The sequence below is a fragment of the Rhamphochromis longiceps genome, linkage group LG6 (genome assembly GCF_057381845.1).
Source record: "Rhamphochromis longiceps isolate RC_006_pf linkage group LG6, R_longiceps_female_GT1.1, whole genome shotgun sequence".
In the NCBI taxonomy this organism is placed as follows: Eukaryota; Metazoa; Chordata; class Actinopteri; order Cichliformes; family Cichlidae; genus Rhamphochromis; species Rhamphochromis longiceps.
This window is the reverse complement of record NC_140562.1, coordinates 12,324,546-12,341,340: the sequence shown is the minus strand read 5'-3', so window position 1 is coordinate 12,341,340 and position 16,795 is coordinate 12,324,546. Positions and strand designations below refer to the sequence as shown.

Genomic DNA, 16,795 nt, shown 5'->3' with positions numbered 1-16,795 from the left:
TGAAAACTTTAGGGTGATACTGATAAAAAGGAGTTAAAAATTTAGATACTGATACATTGGTCGATACTCTTTTTATAAATAGTATACAGATTACAGAACTTGGAATGTATACAGAAATTCATGTTTTTTGCAATGATCGTTCAAAATTGGTTTACATTTGTAAATAAATACAGCAATATATCTGCAAGATTTGACCAAATTCACCACTCTTTTATACTATGCTAAACAATCAAAGATTAGCTCATGTCTAGTTGAATGATGTTTTAAAAATGTGTTTTCCTGTAGTGTTAATCACAGTGATGTTATGAAGTAATGTATGAACCTGACGTGTGATAATATTTATCTCTACAGAGGAAACATCCATCGAAGATTGAGCAGTACAATATCACTGTGGCATCAACATCTCGTCAGCGAAAGACCACAGCCACACCAAACAAGCTCTCAGCAAATACACAAGCCAAGTTACCAGACCTGATGTTGAGCGCTGCAAACAAACATGTTCCACAAGCAACTGTTGACATGCTTGTCATCAATTTCATATGTGAGGGTCTACAGCCATTTGCAGTGGTAGAACAGCCATCTTTCAAAGAATTGGTTACCACATTACAACCTCAAGCCAAAGTCATCTCCAGACCCACTGTCCGTGCCAGAATCTGTGAAGCTGCTGATCACATGAAGATGACTTTGGTTGCAGCATTGGATAAAGTCAAATTTGTTGCTACCACTACTGATTGTTGGTCAGCTCATCAGAAAAGTTACCTTGGAGTCACATGCCATTGGAGGAAGAGTCCCTGGAAAGAAGATCTGCAGCACCAGCATGCAAAAGATTGAGAGGGTCTCACACATTTGACATGCTTGCTGGTGCGCTTGATGATATCCATTGCCAATACAAGATTAGAGGCAAAGTTGTAAGAACCACAACTGATAGTGGATCCAACTTTGTCAAGGCCTTCCACATGTTTGGGGCACAAAATGATGCAGATGAAGCTGAAGATGAAGCAGACCCAGAAACTATTGACCTGACTGACCATATTGACTACCATGAGGCAAGTGCAATTCTTGATGAAGACTCTGGTTTGGAGTATCAACTCCCGCCTCATCAGCGATGTGCATGTCACCTGCTAAACCTTGTGGCAACATCTGATGCTGCCCTAGCAGAGAGCATGAATGAAACCTACAAGAGGCTCTCCCGTGCAACCTTTGCAAAATACCAGGCCATTTGGAACAAAACTGGCCGGTCTCATTTGGCTAATGAAGTGGTAGAGGACAAGTGTGAACTACAGATCATTTGTCCCAATGCAACACAATGGAATTCAACCTACCTTGCCATTGAAAGGATAATACGCATCATTGATGAGAAGGGGGAAAATGCCATCAGGAGCATTTGTGAGGAGTTCAAGGTGAAAATGTGAGTAAAATTGGACACCTACCAATATGGTTGCAAATTTTGTGAATTTTCCTTAATGGATGGTTAAAAACGTGAGCAGACTCTTAATATTAAATCAGAAGATCCCTATTATAGTCATGGTGGGTTTTGTTGTTGTGTCTTACAGGTTGAGTCCTGCAGAAGTTGCATTCCTTAGGGAGTACTGTACCACCATGAAGCCACTGGTGAAAGCTTCAAACATTCTTCAGTCTGAGTCCACTTCCTTTATGGGATGGCTCCTGCCAGTAATCCAACAACTACTGTCCAAACTTAGCAGGCTGGAGACATCAAGCAAGACATGCGTGCCACTCATCAGAGCCCTGCAAAATGGCCTTCAAAAGCATTTTGGAGCGATGATGGAGGATCCAGAGTTGGCTGCAGCTGCAGTCCTCTTACCCAAGTTCAAGACTTCCTGGACTGACAGAGCAGATGTAACAGAGGCTGGTAAGGATTCATGTGATCCCATTTTTGTGTATTTTTACATTTGAACACATGCTTAAGTGAGTATTTCACCTAATACATTGTAAGTTATTGATGGTCTGTCCTGAATACTAAACAATCCTTTTTGAGAATTTGCCGTTTTTAAATTTGTGTTCAGGAATAATCACTGAAATTTAAATAACAAAATTGTGTTATCTACTTGCAATTACAGCCTTGACATACATCAAACAACATCTTGAAACGACAGAGCATGAGAGTGAGGATCAGCAAAGAGAGTCATCTGATGAAGATGAATTCTTCTCCAGACCAATCTCCAGAAGGCTGCAAAGTGCAGTTGAGCTTGATGGTTACCTTGCTTGTGCCACAGACACCATGGAGCTGCTGCACTCCTTCTCAGGTATCAAAAACCTCTCTCTTAAACTGAACACAGCTCTGCCTGCTTCTCTCTTGTTTGTTTATCACACATTTCGAGCCAGAAAGAGGAAAACAGCGGTGGTCGCTCTAAACAACAGCAGCAGGTTAAAGCTTGATCAGCTGCTGTTAGAATTTATTTAATATTGCTTTCTAGTATCAGCTGATGTTGGCTGGAGCCACAGCTGTAACAGCTGCTGGTCATGATATCGGTTTGGATATGTGGTGAGAGGGAAACGTGAAGATGAAACCAGGAGATGTCCTTACTGAATCATCAGAGCTGAACAGGTGATGGAGAAACAGGTTTACCTTTTAGGTGACATGGATGAGTTGAAGGGAAGTTATGAACTGTTTCTAAGAGACAAATAACATCAGGATCCTTTTCTACTGACAGCTGGTAACTGTGCAGGGACGGGTCTAGCAAAGTTTTGCAAGGGTGCAGGTAACCATATACATGCACTGTTTATAAGATTGGGGAAACCTGCAGTCAGCTGAGACTGAAGAAGTCAATTGGATGAGTGACGAAACGTTTTTCCCACAAAACGTAAAGTCCAGATGAACAGAATCAACTTTTGGAGATACTATATAGCTCATGCTAATATCACATCTTCACATTTTTCTTTTTAGAGGTAACAATAACTTTGCATTCTCGCTACTCACCATGCTCTAAAACAGGTATATGTTAGCAATGACAACATTTAGCAAATGTTTTTAAAATTCTAGCCGTGCTAATTAGCCTTAGGATTGGTTGAGGTCTGTGAAAGCCTTTGGAACAAAATCAGTCTTGTAAAGCTCACTATTTTCCAGCTGAGCCTATAGCACATTTGTTAAAGTCAGTCCGGATTGTACAGCTTCTAATCAGAAACAATTAAAGTTTGTTTCTTTTTTTCTGCTCATCAATCTTTTTCTGTAACCAGGATACCTGGAAAGTCTTAAATAACTCATGTTAAAATGTTGCAGTGCTGTAGAGTGGGGTCATGTTAACAATCCATTCAAACTTGTGGTCTTCAAGGTCAACTTTATGATTTATTGGTTGAAAATTGACAAAAAGCTTTAGAACTTAGAAACTATCATTCCTACAACTGTGCTGTGTATATGTCACAACATATAGCAGGAGGAACCTATAAAGGTAACTGACCTTTGACCTCTCCTCTAAGAAGGTACATGTAATGTCCACAGTGATTAGACATACTTAATAAAACAGTGTGGGGCACAGAGTATTGTTGTGCATCAGTGTGGAACATGTCAGTAACACTGAGGGTTACACACACTTTGCCAGGTACACCTGTTCACCTGCTCGTTAAACACAAATGTCTAGTGAACCAATCAGACGTCAGCAAATTAAAGTATTTAAGCATACAGACATGTTCATGATGACCTGCTGAAGGTCAAAGCAAGTATCAGAATGGGGGAAAGAGATTGCGTGGTTGTTGGTGCCAGATGGGCTGGTCTGAGTATTTCAGAAACTGCTCATCCAATGAGCTCACAAAATTACCTCCACAGTTTACAGACTGTAGTGGCAATCCAACCAGCAAAAGGCCACCTGAGGGAATTTGAAGTATTTCCAACTCATCCTGGTGATGAGGTCAAACACAACCAGTACTTTTAACATTTTATCAATTATTTACCAATTTAAAAAACAACTTGTGGTAACTTATTTTTTAATTTTGCTGCAGACAAGTTGAATGAATGCTTACTGGATCTAGAACACCATTTAGATCATAACAGCTCCTGATCAGGATGAATTTCATTTTCAAATCAAATTTCATGTCGCAGTTTCACAATTTTGTAACATATTATTTCAAAGCTTGCTTATGGGCTTGTTTTGGAGCAGACCAACAGTCAGGCTCGTCTTCACCCTTACTGTCAGACTCTGAATTGATGGTTCTGCTATATCTCACCTGGCTGAGTGGGGACACATGTACTAAACGTTAGAGTTCCCACTGCAGGAGCTTGGGTTTGAGTCTGCCCTCGACCGTTTCCTGTGTGCCATACCGCCTCACTCTCTCCCCACCTTCCTGCCTCATGTTCTGAAATCTCTTCCTCTCCATCATCTTTGAGTTTCTTTGAGTGGAGCTTCTTTTGCAGCTGTGACAAAATATAGAACGGTTTCTGCAACCAGGGGAGTAAAATGTGCTGCAGTGTGAGGGCGCACAGGTGTAGGTGTGGAATTTTACATATAAATATTATAGTTTACTTCATGCACAAGAAATGTAAACATTTAATCTAACCCACTTTTCATCAACTACATAACCTTTATTGGAGAGTACATTCATAAATGGTGTGTATCACACACACAAACACACATCCACTAAACTCTCTCGTTTTATATCTCTCCCTCTCTCTGGTGAATGATGGAAGTTTGGTGGACTGTGTGGTTTGTCTGGCTGAAAGTTGTGTTTTTTTTATGTGTGGCGTGTTGTGAGGCTGATGATGAGTTAGTGTAATTGTGTATGGTGTTGTTAGTGTAGTTTATGTGGCGTTAGTGGTTTTTCCTGGATGCAGAGCAGGTCAGTATGCCGTGGACTTTTACACCACCATGTTAGGGATGGAGTAAAGTAACAAAGCTTGCGTGGAGAAGCTGCTGCAGGGGCTTCCTCAGCTGAGCTCTGAGGACAGAGCTGTCCTGGATGCTAACGTTTCTTTGGAGGAGATTAGTGCTGCTGCTGGTCAGCTGGCTCCTGCACAGGGTGGGCTGCCTGCAGACTTCTGTAAAAGACTGTTACTGGCATCGAGTCATCATGTGGGGCTCTCTCTTCTCCCTAAAAAACAGAGATTTGTCTCTGCTTAGAAATGGAGACGTGGCTCTGTTATGCACAGATTACTAACTTCCTTCAAAGGTACTGGCCACCAGGCCGAAACACTTTGTGAAATGAATCACTCACAGAGATCAGTCGTACTGTGTACCACACAGCTCTAATGTGAACAAGAGTTTTCTCATGAGAGACTTGGTAGTTATTTGTAAATTTCACAGTTTGATGTTGGAATAATTTCTTTAGATTAAGAGAAAGTGTTTGATAGGACTGACAATCTTTTTTGTTTTTCCATTATGAGAAGTTTTGCTTTTTGGAGGTGGATTTTTGTCACTTTTGGGGCTGTTGTATCAGGCGGCTTTCTGTTTTGTAAAAGTGGATGATGGGCTGAGCTGCCCAGTGTAAGTTTGGAGAGGATCTAACTGGAATGTCCTGTTTCTGGAATATATATTGATATTGGTATATTTGTTAGAAATGTAATCTTTGTTGAATGTTTTAAGAGATAAATAAGCAAAGTTATCTGGATTTATGTTGCCAGGTTTATGTCGGAGGCCTCTGCTGGTGTTGTCATTGTTTTTCTGTTTTCATTACAGATCAGAGTGATGTGGACTTTCTCAAAAGATGTTTAGATTTGTATGAGAACCTTCAGCAAAGGTGAGCTGGTGAAAAAAATATGGTGTAACAGGTTTGTTGGTGGTCATATAGAGACTTTTTTTTTTTTTTTAGGAAAAGAAGAGTCTCGGAGGTTGCCATGGAGACGGTCTGTGTCAGACTGTCTAAACCAAAAATGGATGCTGTACATACACTGATAAATGTCATTTCTGGAGTGGCCAGATTGAAATCCAGAGAAAACCATGCTAGAGGTGAAAGGTCAAACGTTGGTCATCATGTTGAGATTTTTTTAATACCACAGACTGACAAAGAAAACTGAAATTTGTGAATTTTAAAGGTGCAAGATGTGCTGTGTTCAGTCGCAGGGCCTTGCCTTTTATTTCATTTGTCTTTGGTTTTTATTTGTGCTCTTGTAATTATTTTGTGATAAAACCTTTTCTATTTTGAGATCAAGATTCAAGTGGAAATCTTTGTGTGTCTGTCTCTCTCCCTTGGTTTCTGTAGAGGTACAGTGTGGGGGCGCCTGGATAAATGTTAAACAGAAGCTAGATGTAGTGTTCCTCCACTGTCCATTAAGGATATGAGGAAAAGAAATGGTCAAGAACAAAGTGTATGGTGTATTTATAAAAGAAAATGGCTTTTAAATTGTATACCAAAACCACCACCAGAAAGTCAACTACAACTTGTTACATAATCATCATGACTGTTGTATCAGTTTAACAGTTTATGGGTTGACTTCTTTCAGTTCATTCACTGTTTACATCATGAAGGGAAAAGAAGGCAACAGGCTGAGAAATGAAGCTGTTGTGTGTCTTTGTGGCCACACGGGGGCAGTGCTGCATAAATAGTAGAATCTCTTCCTGGACACTTTTTCTAGACCTTTTTAAATGACTAATAAAGACAACAACAAAATGAATTACATCAGGATCTGATATGGTTTTGTTTTTTTGTTGAGCTTTATTTATTTCAGAATGCCTAGAGTTTGTTTGTTTCCCATGTTTTGTGATACAGAACATCTCCTCTCAGACGGCTGTTGTCTCATAATGGGTCATTACCTGGTCTGATGGGGTGTTTGTTCCATTTATAAATCAAGCGATTGATTTGTGAAATGAGAGATGGCCTCTGACCTGCTGACTGGTGTCTGATCTTCTCTGCTCCCCTCAAATTTGACAACTACTCAGCTAATGTGATGGTGGACAGGAAGTAACTAAACCTGGGACTCTGGAAACACATTTCTAGGGATAGAAAAGTTAATGTAGATCGTTTCAGGAGATAAATACGAAATGATCGATTTGGTGATTATACTAATATAGTAAGAAAATAATGCATGAAAAAAAGATTTTTTATCTATACACTTAAGCAACGACCAGAGTCTTAGAATTGCGCTTTCACCAGGTTTTACTTGACTGAACAACAGAACTTCTCTGTCTCCTTTATAAGGGGTCACATCCTGAGTTACACAATGAAGCCTTTCAAATGTGTGCGATAACCCACTGCATGTGTAGTCGTGCTGAGACCGCGTGGTCTTACTTTTATTACCCCTTGATTCAGCTGTGACCTGCTTATCAAGTCTTTTTACAAGTACATCATAATTATCTGCTCTGTGCAGACATAAGTTGAGCAATGGTTTAACAAACTTTCCCATCAAAAACATGAAGGTTTAGCTTTAAGCTTATTTGTCCAAACAACAAAGGATAAACTGCCAGCACCTGGACTGAAACAGAACATAGTAGTGTTGGATGTAAGTAAAGGAAATACAAGCATAACTGTGACTATGGAACAAATCTCCTTCAATGTTAAACCTTAATGTTAACCTGATTGTGTTTATTAGAAAAATCAGCCATTACAGTGTCTGTGATTGCTTCACATAGTTAACTCTGGTTGTCTGTGGGTTTGTGTCAAACTTGGAGTGAACAAAAGCATAAAAACTGTGGAAGATGCAGACTGTGAAAGTCTAGTTTATTTCATGAATACAATTATTTTTTACAGTCGCTCGAACAAAGTAGCGTACATTCATGATAAAGTAAATACCACAACACAACATGGACAGTAAGAAGTAAACTGAATTGTCTTAGAACTTATTATATTCTTTAAGCTTAAAAGCAACACCCAGGATTAGACTGTTTGTGTTTTAAGCCTTTTATTCAAAGCTAGTATGTGTCAACACTTCTTTCTGCCAGCAGCATTATTGAAGTGACACTTTAACGACACTTTACCTGCTGATGCTTCACATCACAATCTTTATGACGAAAAAGCTCAGATGTCTGTGCTGTCACTTGTTATGAAAATGGACAGAACCTGGGCTCAGGCTTCCTCTTCTTCTTTCCTTCCTCTTTAATAATAACCATAGATCAGTAAAATAGCCATATTTTTAAACAAATGATTGTGATGAAGAGAATTTTTTTCCAGTGTCATGAACTCAAAATCTTTTAAGTTTTAAATCTTTTTTGTTTATCAACAACTGGGCAAATCCAAACTTGATGTACCAGGTCAACTCAGCGAGCTCCTGTCTTGACCTCCCCTCTGCCGAGCGTACACACACACACACACACACACACACACACACACACACACACACACACACACACACACACACACAGAGTATCATCATAAATGCCATGATATCTTTCTTGTTCAAATAGTTTATTCACTTAACAAAGAGGTAGCTCGGAAACTCAGTAAGAAGGAGGAAAAATAGTTTAAGGACACTTTCTCAAATAAAGAGGATTTCATCATCTTTCTGTACATAATGGGGCGATCGTGGCTCAAGAGTTGGGAGTTTGCCTTGTAACTGGAAGGTTGCTGGTTCGAGCCCCGGCTTGTACAGTCTCGGTCGTTGTGTCCTTGGGCAAGATACTTCCCCCGTTGCCTACTGGTGGCGCCAGTGTCCGGCAGCCTCGCCTCTGTCAGTGCGCCCCTGGATGGCTGTGGCTACAATGTAGCTTGCCATCACCAGTGTGTGAATGGGTGGATGACTGGTTGTGTAAAGCGCTTTGGGGACCTTAGGGACTAGTAAAGCGCTATATAAATACAGGCTAAATAAAAGAAGAGATACATCAGAAACAAATCAGTAGATCCAGAAATTATACAGTCAAACTCTTTTCAGCTGTAGAGGTACACTTCATGCACTCATTAGCGTACAGTTCAAATGCCTGTGTTAGGGTGCATTGTTTCAGTTTCATTAAGTCTTCTTGCAGTTACATGATAATTATTAGTTTGGTTAAATTCATCATTCAGATCACAGACTAAACAACAAGTACAGTAGGTCTTCCACTCCACAATTAAAAATAGCAACACTCATGTAAGGCTTTATTCTCCATAGAGTCAACATAAAGCAACATTAAATAACGGATCTTTCATCTGAAAAAATTACAGTTTGTATAAATTTACACCGAAGACCAAAATACACACACATACATAAAACCCATAAATCACTTAAACCTATTAAAACACATGGAAAATTACCTCATTTGTTGTGCTATTCAAAGATGTGTATGTGTGTGTATTCAGGCCAAGTCATAAAGAAAACAATAGAGGTCAATATACTTTATGTTCTACAGTCGCTGCAGATTAATGAAATATAGTGGAAACCTGAAGATCCTAGGTATAGTAGTTTGTGGGAAATAAATACAGTGAAGTGACCATTTAGCTCTTGTGGCATGAAACTGCTTAGTGCATTATTATTTGCTTTTCTACAATATGATATTTGTTTAATAATTGATTTAGTGCATAAAATAGTTGATAAATAAAATGTTAAATATCTAATCATCATATCAAAAATCATATATTTGGAGGGAGTGTCTTTGACACATGCTGACTGCATTCTTCTTATAACCAGAACAGGAAGTGAGATCAGAGGAGAACAAGAGTGAGCAGTTTGGTGAAAGGAACAGGAAGGATGAAGAAGAGGTGAATATCCACACAGTTTAAAAGGAGACATCATGGCACAATAAGAGCACAAGCTCTAAGATGAAGACTGGTAATGATTAAAAACTGCACTAAATAGTATCATTCTGTGACTTCACACTTTAGGTAGTGCAAACATTTACCACTTTATATAAATTTTACTATATGTTTAAATGAATAAAAACAAATAACTTTAAAAGGTGCTGTTATTGAGTGAAAACTCAAAAGACTTCAGGGCTGTTGTAAGCCCTGTATGCTTCAAGATCCTAGCAACGCCCTCGCCAGCAGCAGCAAACTGATATTACATATGCCCACATTCATCTATGGTGATCGCTCATAACTAAGCAGGGTGCTATGCTCTTATCAAACGATGCTCTTAAAATAATTATTACAAGAATATATTTTTCGTTATTGTTTTAGTTGAATATAAAATGTTTGTGTGTGATTGTCAGTACAAAGAGGAAGTGCGGACAGAGAGACTGGAACTAACAGAGATCAGGTGGATTTTTCACAAAATCTACATGCATTAAATGGATGCGTTGTGTGCTTTTCAGTAGCACTCTGCTATTAATGTGAATAATAGCATTTAGCAGCATTCACATCACTGTAAACTTGAACAGGATGAATGCTACTATACTGATGTGACAGACTACAAATCTGTTCTCCACTCTCTGAATTGGTGTACACGAGTCTCTGTGCTGAGTCTGCTCAACAAAGTGTTTGGGTTTGCATGAATTCAAAAGCTGTCATTTAAAACCAGCTCTATTACCAGTTTGCTTCTTGTGCAGGTGGAGTCGCAGGGGGATTTTGAACTGTCTGTATTGTATAATGGTACTTTAAATACTTGATGATTTGGTGGACTGGCCTCTATGTGGTTAAGAGACTGAAACAATGCCGTGCAGGTTTCTCCTCTGATCTGCTTTTTCTTAAACTGTTTTTGAAATTTACTGGTCAACATGACTGTGCCATTGCATCGGGTTTTAAACTAAAGTGACCACCGTAAAGCTGATGTATTATATTAAAATCTGTTATTCTTAGACACTGCTGTAGGTCATCCAAAAATTACATTTCTTTTGAAGGCAACACTAAAAGCATGACATTAAGACTGAGCTGAGCCCTCCTAAAGGTTTGATGCTGGAGTCGCCCCTGATTGAGTGCTTCTCACACATTTATGATTTTGAACAATTTACAGTAAATAATATCAACAGTAAGTACTTTTAAAGATTAAACATATAATAATAGTTGCTAAATTCATGCAAGTCAAATAACTGATTGATCAACTACAGAAACAAAATTTTATTTCATGTGTTTCATGAGCACAAATCTTCATCTGTAAAAAAACAACTAAAGATGTCAGATAATTGTAGTAAGATAAGATAACCTTTATTAGTCCCACACGTGGGAAGTTAAATGTACCAATTTCCACTTAGAAGCAGCGGAGAAGAAGCCACAAATGTGATGGAAAGACCGATGTAATGCCTCTATCACCCCTGTCCTTGCCGACCTGCATTGGCTTCCCGTTAAGTATCGCATTCAATTCAAAATCCTGCTGCTCACCTTCCGAATTATTAACGATATAGCTCCAAGCTACCTCATTGAGCTCCTTAGACATACACCCCTACGGTGTAATTTTACATGTAGTTGTTTTTTTACTGTGTAATAATATTCAGCATTGCTATCAATACATTATTCAAATAATGCTTCTCTGTGCAAAATGGGATTAAAAACATAAACTGTGGGATAGTGTTATTCCGTGATTTGAACCGGGGGAACAAATCGTGGCAGGATCAGCCTGATATTTTTTGTATCGCACTCTAACTTTACTGTATAAAGAGCTAACATCTCCAAAATGTCAGGAGTAGTTAGTCATTACAAGTGTTTGTGAACTAAAAATCAAGAATGTGGGACACTGTTTGTCCGTGATTTGAACAGCCCAGCGCTGCTCCCGACGAAGGGAAAACCAATTCTGCAGGGGAGACCTACCTCAGCACTTGTGCAGGTGAAACCAAAGGGAAGATATGCTTCACCATATTTTCTAGTCTTTGGCTTAGAATAAAGTTGGTTTGGAAACATATTCAGCGATGCTTCATCTCCTGCTTTGCGTTTGTGTAGGCGCCCCGTGCTAGCAGTGTCCAAGGATTTTGTTTTTTTCCCTTTTTCATACCCCCCCCCCCCGCAGCCTGCAATGGCTCTGCACCCCCCCACACACACACACTTTGGGAAGCTCTGGCCTAGCCCCATCTTATCTCTCTGAGCTGCTGCAGCCTTATACACCCACCCGCTCTCTCAGGTCAGCTGATCAGCTGCTCCTAAATGCATCTGACTGAGCGTAAACTTAGAGGAGATCGTGCTTTTGCTGTAGCAGCTCCGAAACTGTGGAACGATCTGCCTTTAGAGATAAGACAGGCCCCTTCTCTGCCTGTTTTTAAATCACTCCTGAAAACCCATCTATTCACCCTGGCCTTTCACTCCTTGTGAGATGTTGGTTTTTAGTTTTAGTTTTACTTCAGTTGTTTTAGTTGATTCAATGCTGTTTTATCTTGTTTTTAAATATAGGGCTGTTTTAATTTTTATGTATTATGTTTTATTTTTTACTGTTTTGTTTTATTCCATTGTTCTTAACTTATTTACTGTACAGCACTTTCATCCTGTGCCGGGTATTTTAAAGTGCTTTATAAATAAAGACAGATTGGATTGGAGCGAAATAAGAAACAAACTTATTTGATGCTCAGGATGTGGCCCCATTATCACACTGTAATTAATTAATTAATGCTGAATTCTCTCGCAGCTGCTCTATTCCCATGTTGTTGCAGTATATTAATGACTTACCTCATTTTGTGGATGGATTATCTCAGTTATTCTCCTGACTGAAGTTTGATCTGTTTACAGCATCCTGCCATGCGATTGCATTTGTCCCTGACCACCAGAAACCCTCATGCTAACTTTTACAGCTTCACTGTGTTTCTATGCTAACAAAGCTGTGTCGCTAGCAATCATGTAGCACATCATTATATACCAGCTAGTCAGACTTCAGTAACCCTACAAAAGTCACTGCTGTTTAGTGTTCTGTCTTCATTTCCCATATGGAAAAGAAATAGGAAAAACTTATAAAAGACTTGCATCAGATTTGGCCTACTTTATATAGTGAGTCATATAAGGCTTATATGATTAACTCATGAAAGTGGCCACTTTCTCATTACTTTCATATATTGTTTTAGTAAGTATCCAAAACATACCAGTTTCATTTGTAGAATTTTTCAAGGGATCTTATATCTATTTTCACTCTTGTGTGCTTTTCATACAAGTTTCACACAAGACAGATACAAAATTTATAAGATTTATACATATATTTTCCATATGGGTTATGTTGGAAGTGATAGCAGAGCTGTACGTTTTATTTTTTTCAGAAATCTCTCAGTCAGAACATGGTATATCATGTTTAGGTAGAAACTAGCACGCTAACTTCCTGCTAACTTCTAACTCCGTTAAATTTCATAAATTCTGTTTTCATGGATGCCTGAATGTTAAACTTAATTGTTACACCTAAGCAGCAACACAGATCATTTAATAAAGATATTAAAGCTATTGCTATTGCAGAAGCTTGGTATTGAATCTGCCCTGGGCCATTTTGTTTACAGCGAGCTTGAGAACATGTGCTGTTTGACTTGCAGATTGAAGAAGGTGATATCAGGGGAGGAAGAATACCAAGAACTAAAGTACAGACACATTACGCAGAAGTAAGAAGACGTTTTTAGAAAGAGGAAATATTCTGCAGTTATTCAGAGGTCATTTACATAAAATGGACAGATGTCTAGTTTACCACTAAAAGAATGTCAGAACAGAGGAAAGAGGAGCTGATGTCTGAAGATATCCAGAGGAGAATAAATACATCAGGAAAAATGCCATGGAGTTTGTTATGATGACATGACATTTTAAAACTTTGTATGACCTTTATTGACATATTGACAATACTCACCACACCTGTAAGAATCACTGTTTTTTTTAGTGGAAGCAAAGAAAATTTTAATGCATTGTAAACATCAGCCCACTCTACATCCCTACAAGGTTTTATCAGAATTCAATCAAAACTTTTCCAGCTATCGTGTTTATAGGCAGAATGACACAGATGCTATGCTACCAAAAACATCACCTCATTGGCAGAGGTTATAGAGGGCATGATGTCAGCTTGATATAAGCGATCATTACATGATTACATTACATGTTTCTTCATCTTCATCATCTTCTTCACCAAATCACTCAGAGTCGTAAACATTTCACACAGCAGACATTTTGATTTTTTCAGCTCTTGCTGAAATCCCTCACCTAAAAGACTAGACGGGCATGGACTGTAACAGGAAGGTAGCAGCAGACAAAACCACCCTTTAACCTTCAATGACTCAGTTGTTGTAGCTTATTAAATAAGGAAGGCACAACAAAACAGTAAACAGCTTTAATCAATAAACAGATTTACTGAATGATGAGAATCCACACTGAATTACTGAAACCAACGGTTTCTCAAAACAGCAGGATTTACTGCTAACATCATCATCTCATTAAGAGCATCCTTTAACTTAAAGATCCAGTTTCATTTTTAATGTACCTGCAGTCATCTTGAAGTTATATAGAAAATTTCTTCCAAAAAATGAAAAATAAATCTATAGTTTTCTACAATGAATCACTAGCTAGTTAGCAAGCACTGTTACTGTTAGCTAAAATGGTCGTTCGCTCTGTTTTTTGCCGCTGCTCCTAATGAGTAACAAGGTATTTGTGTGTCACAGTGAATCACAATAACCTTTGTTTTATTTCAGTGAAGATGATTTACAGAGAATGTGCTGTTTTGACTCTTCATCCTGACTTGCAGATCGAACAAACAGATTTCACATGAAGAAAAAGAAGAACAAAGAACAAAGAGTCACTCTCACAGAAGAAGTTGGCATTGAGCAGATGTTTGTTCTCATTGCAGAAGGTTTTGCTGAGTCATCACCCAAATGTACTCAAATATTTACACATGCCAACAAATAATGAGAAATGCAATAAAAGGTTGTCAGTAAGTTCACCAATTGTATTGATAACTTCCGCTGCCATGTTATAACTAAACCAGAGTGGACACTAGTATAGATCACCTGGTTCAGCATGTGATCCATATGCTGTAAAGCTATTGCTATTGCAGAAGCTTGGTATTGAATCTGCCCTGGGCCATTTTGTTTACAGCGAGCTTGAGAACATGTGCTGTTTGACTTGCAGATTGAAGAAGGTGATATCAGGGGAGGAAGAATACCAAGAACTAAAGTACAGACACATTACGCAGAAGTAAGAAGACGTTTTTAGAAAGAGGAAATATTCTGCAGTTATTCAGAGGTCATTTACATAAAATGGACAGATGTCTAGTTTACCACTAAAAGAATGTCAGAACAGAGGAAAGAGGAGCTGATGTCTGAAGATATCCAGAGCAGAATAAATACAGCAGGAAATTTGTTAAAGGAGTTTGTTAAAATGACGGTGAGCTGTAGGAACGTGTTCCCAATCTTTTGCTACTCCTCAGCCTCGTGTTTTCAGTAAAACCAAACAGCAACAATCAGAGGCTGACTTAGCCTCCCATGAAACCAAACTATGAGAACTTTGAGAGGACGACGGTTCACCAATGTGAGGCAGCAACGTTTTTCAGAGACTGTTCCATGTGAAGTCCAGCTGTGGACATAAAACGAAATGACTGATTGAGCGTTATTAGTTTAAGCTCCAACATATGCTAGCAGGGACAACAAGAAAACCACAGTTGTTGTTATGGGCACCAAAAGCACACAGCATGCAGCTAACATGCAGCTAGTGCACATGGTGTTTGTCAGCAGCAGAGCTCTCGTACAGAACTCGTTTGTTCCACTGTTACTTTTAATAAAAAGAAAAGACGCACTAAGCCAGAGGTTGCAAACAGAATATAATGGCTAATGTGCCTGGTTGGTCATTAAACAGGACATATCACACTTGTTGTTTCTGTAAACTGATTGTTTATTATGAATGTTTATTTTTTTCATTTACTTGCTAATTTCTTTATTTATCCAAACAATGTAAGAACACACATTTTGCCATGGTTCTGGGTCATTTTCACCCAGCTTTCTGAGTTTCTATTCTCTGTTTAGTTCCCTGTTTATTGGGTTTGCTTGTGTCTCTGTCCTCTACGTCCCTCTCTGTGTGTTCTTGTGGATTTCCTTGTGTCTTGCTTTCCATCTTCTGTTCCCGTGTTCCCCTCAGTGGGTTTCATCCATGTTTCTCCAGCTCGTCCTGTCTCTTTCATCCTCTCTCTCTCGTGTCCCCTCGCTCCCTCTCGTCTGCCTCTCCTCCACTCCTGTGTCAAGCTCGTGTGTCAGTCTTGCGTTCCATTGTCTCCTGTTTTATTTTGACAGTCTTGCGTCCCATATTCAGTGTGTCCAGTTTGCTTCCTCCTCCTTCCCATTACGCTCATTTATCCCAGCTGTGTTTCCTTTTCCCTCATCACCCTCGTGTGTATTTGTGTGTAGCTATCATTCAGTGATTGTCAGGTCATCTCTTATGTTCACGCCATGTCTCCAGGTTTCCTCGTATCCACACCTTTATCACTCTTTATCAGCCCAAAAAAACGGCTCACCTTCTGATCGAACTCACTCACACCTCAGTGTCTGCATTTGGGTCGTCCTCCTCTCACCACGTGACACATTTACAGAAGCAGCTGGTGTAATTATTAGCTATGTGCACACCATAAATCTTGTTTTTGTATATCACAAAAGGTCTAAACTCATCTATGTTTCAGGAAAGTTTCAGCAAAACAATATTTCAATATCACAAAATCCATCAATTTTAGGAGTATTTCAAGAACTTTTGGTGGTGTGCATGTTTCCTGAGGGGAAAAAAAAGTTTTTCTAATCGACTGAATGTGTGCCCATGTTAGAGTGAAGATGTGTCGGAAGGAGGGTCACTCTTTCAAGGGTGCCAGTGTTCACATTTTGGACAGAGAAGGCAGATAGTTTGAAAAAAGGAGTGAAACAAGCCTTTTTTGTCCACTGTGAATGACCATCTTAGAACAGAGGGGGTGGCCTAAAACACCAGCTGTCTGCCACTTATAATCCAGTTTTGAGATCCCTACCCAGGCACCTTAACACCCACTCACATCTTGTCTCAGTTGACCTCAGCAAGTCACATGATAGGGTGAGGCAAGGTCTCATAATGGTTTCACCCAAAACCTCTCTGCTGATAATGAACCACACCCTTTTTCACA

At 39.2% G+C, this 16,795-nt stretch overlaps 1 protein-coding gene across 1 annotated transcript; it reads left to right on the top strand.

Annotated features, from left to right (window-relative positions):
• Positions 1 to 1,454: 1,454 nt before the first annotated feature.
• On the top strand, positions 1,455 to 16,258 carry LOC146667555 (uncharacterized). The gene is made up of 7 exons (XM_085408777.1): positions 1,455 to 1,870; positions 2,079 to 2,264; positions 5,625 to 5,685; positions 5,758 to 5,894; positions 14,411 to 14,495; positions 14,794 to 14,859; positions 16,114 to 16,258. Exons 1-7 carry the CDS (start codon positions 1,468 to 1,470, stop codon positions 16,256 to 16,258), a joined length of 1,083 nt encoding a protein of 360 aa, XP_085264903.1. The 5' UTR covers positions 1,455 to 1,467.
• Positions 16,259 to 16,795: the final 537 nt, after the last annotated feature.

Bases quoted from the DNA above. Each gene is read 5' to 3' on its own strand.
- LOC146667555 (XM_085408777.1), top strand. From the start codon at position 1,468: ATGGTTAAAAACGTGAGCAGACTCTTAATATTAAATCAGAAGATCCCT. The intron at 14,496-14,793 runs GTTTGTTCTCAT...TTTGACTTGCAG, and splicing joins GAAGTTGGCATTGAGCAGAT to ATTGAAGAAGGTGATATCAG. The intron at 14,860-16,113 runs GTAAGAAGACGT...CCATGTCTCCAG, and splicing joins TACAGACACATTACGCAGAA to GTTTCCTCGTATCCACACCT.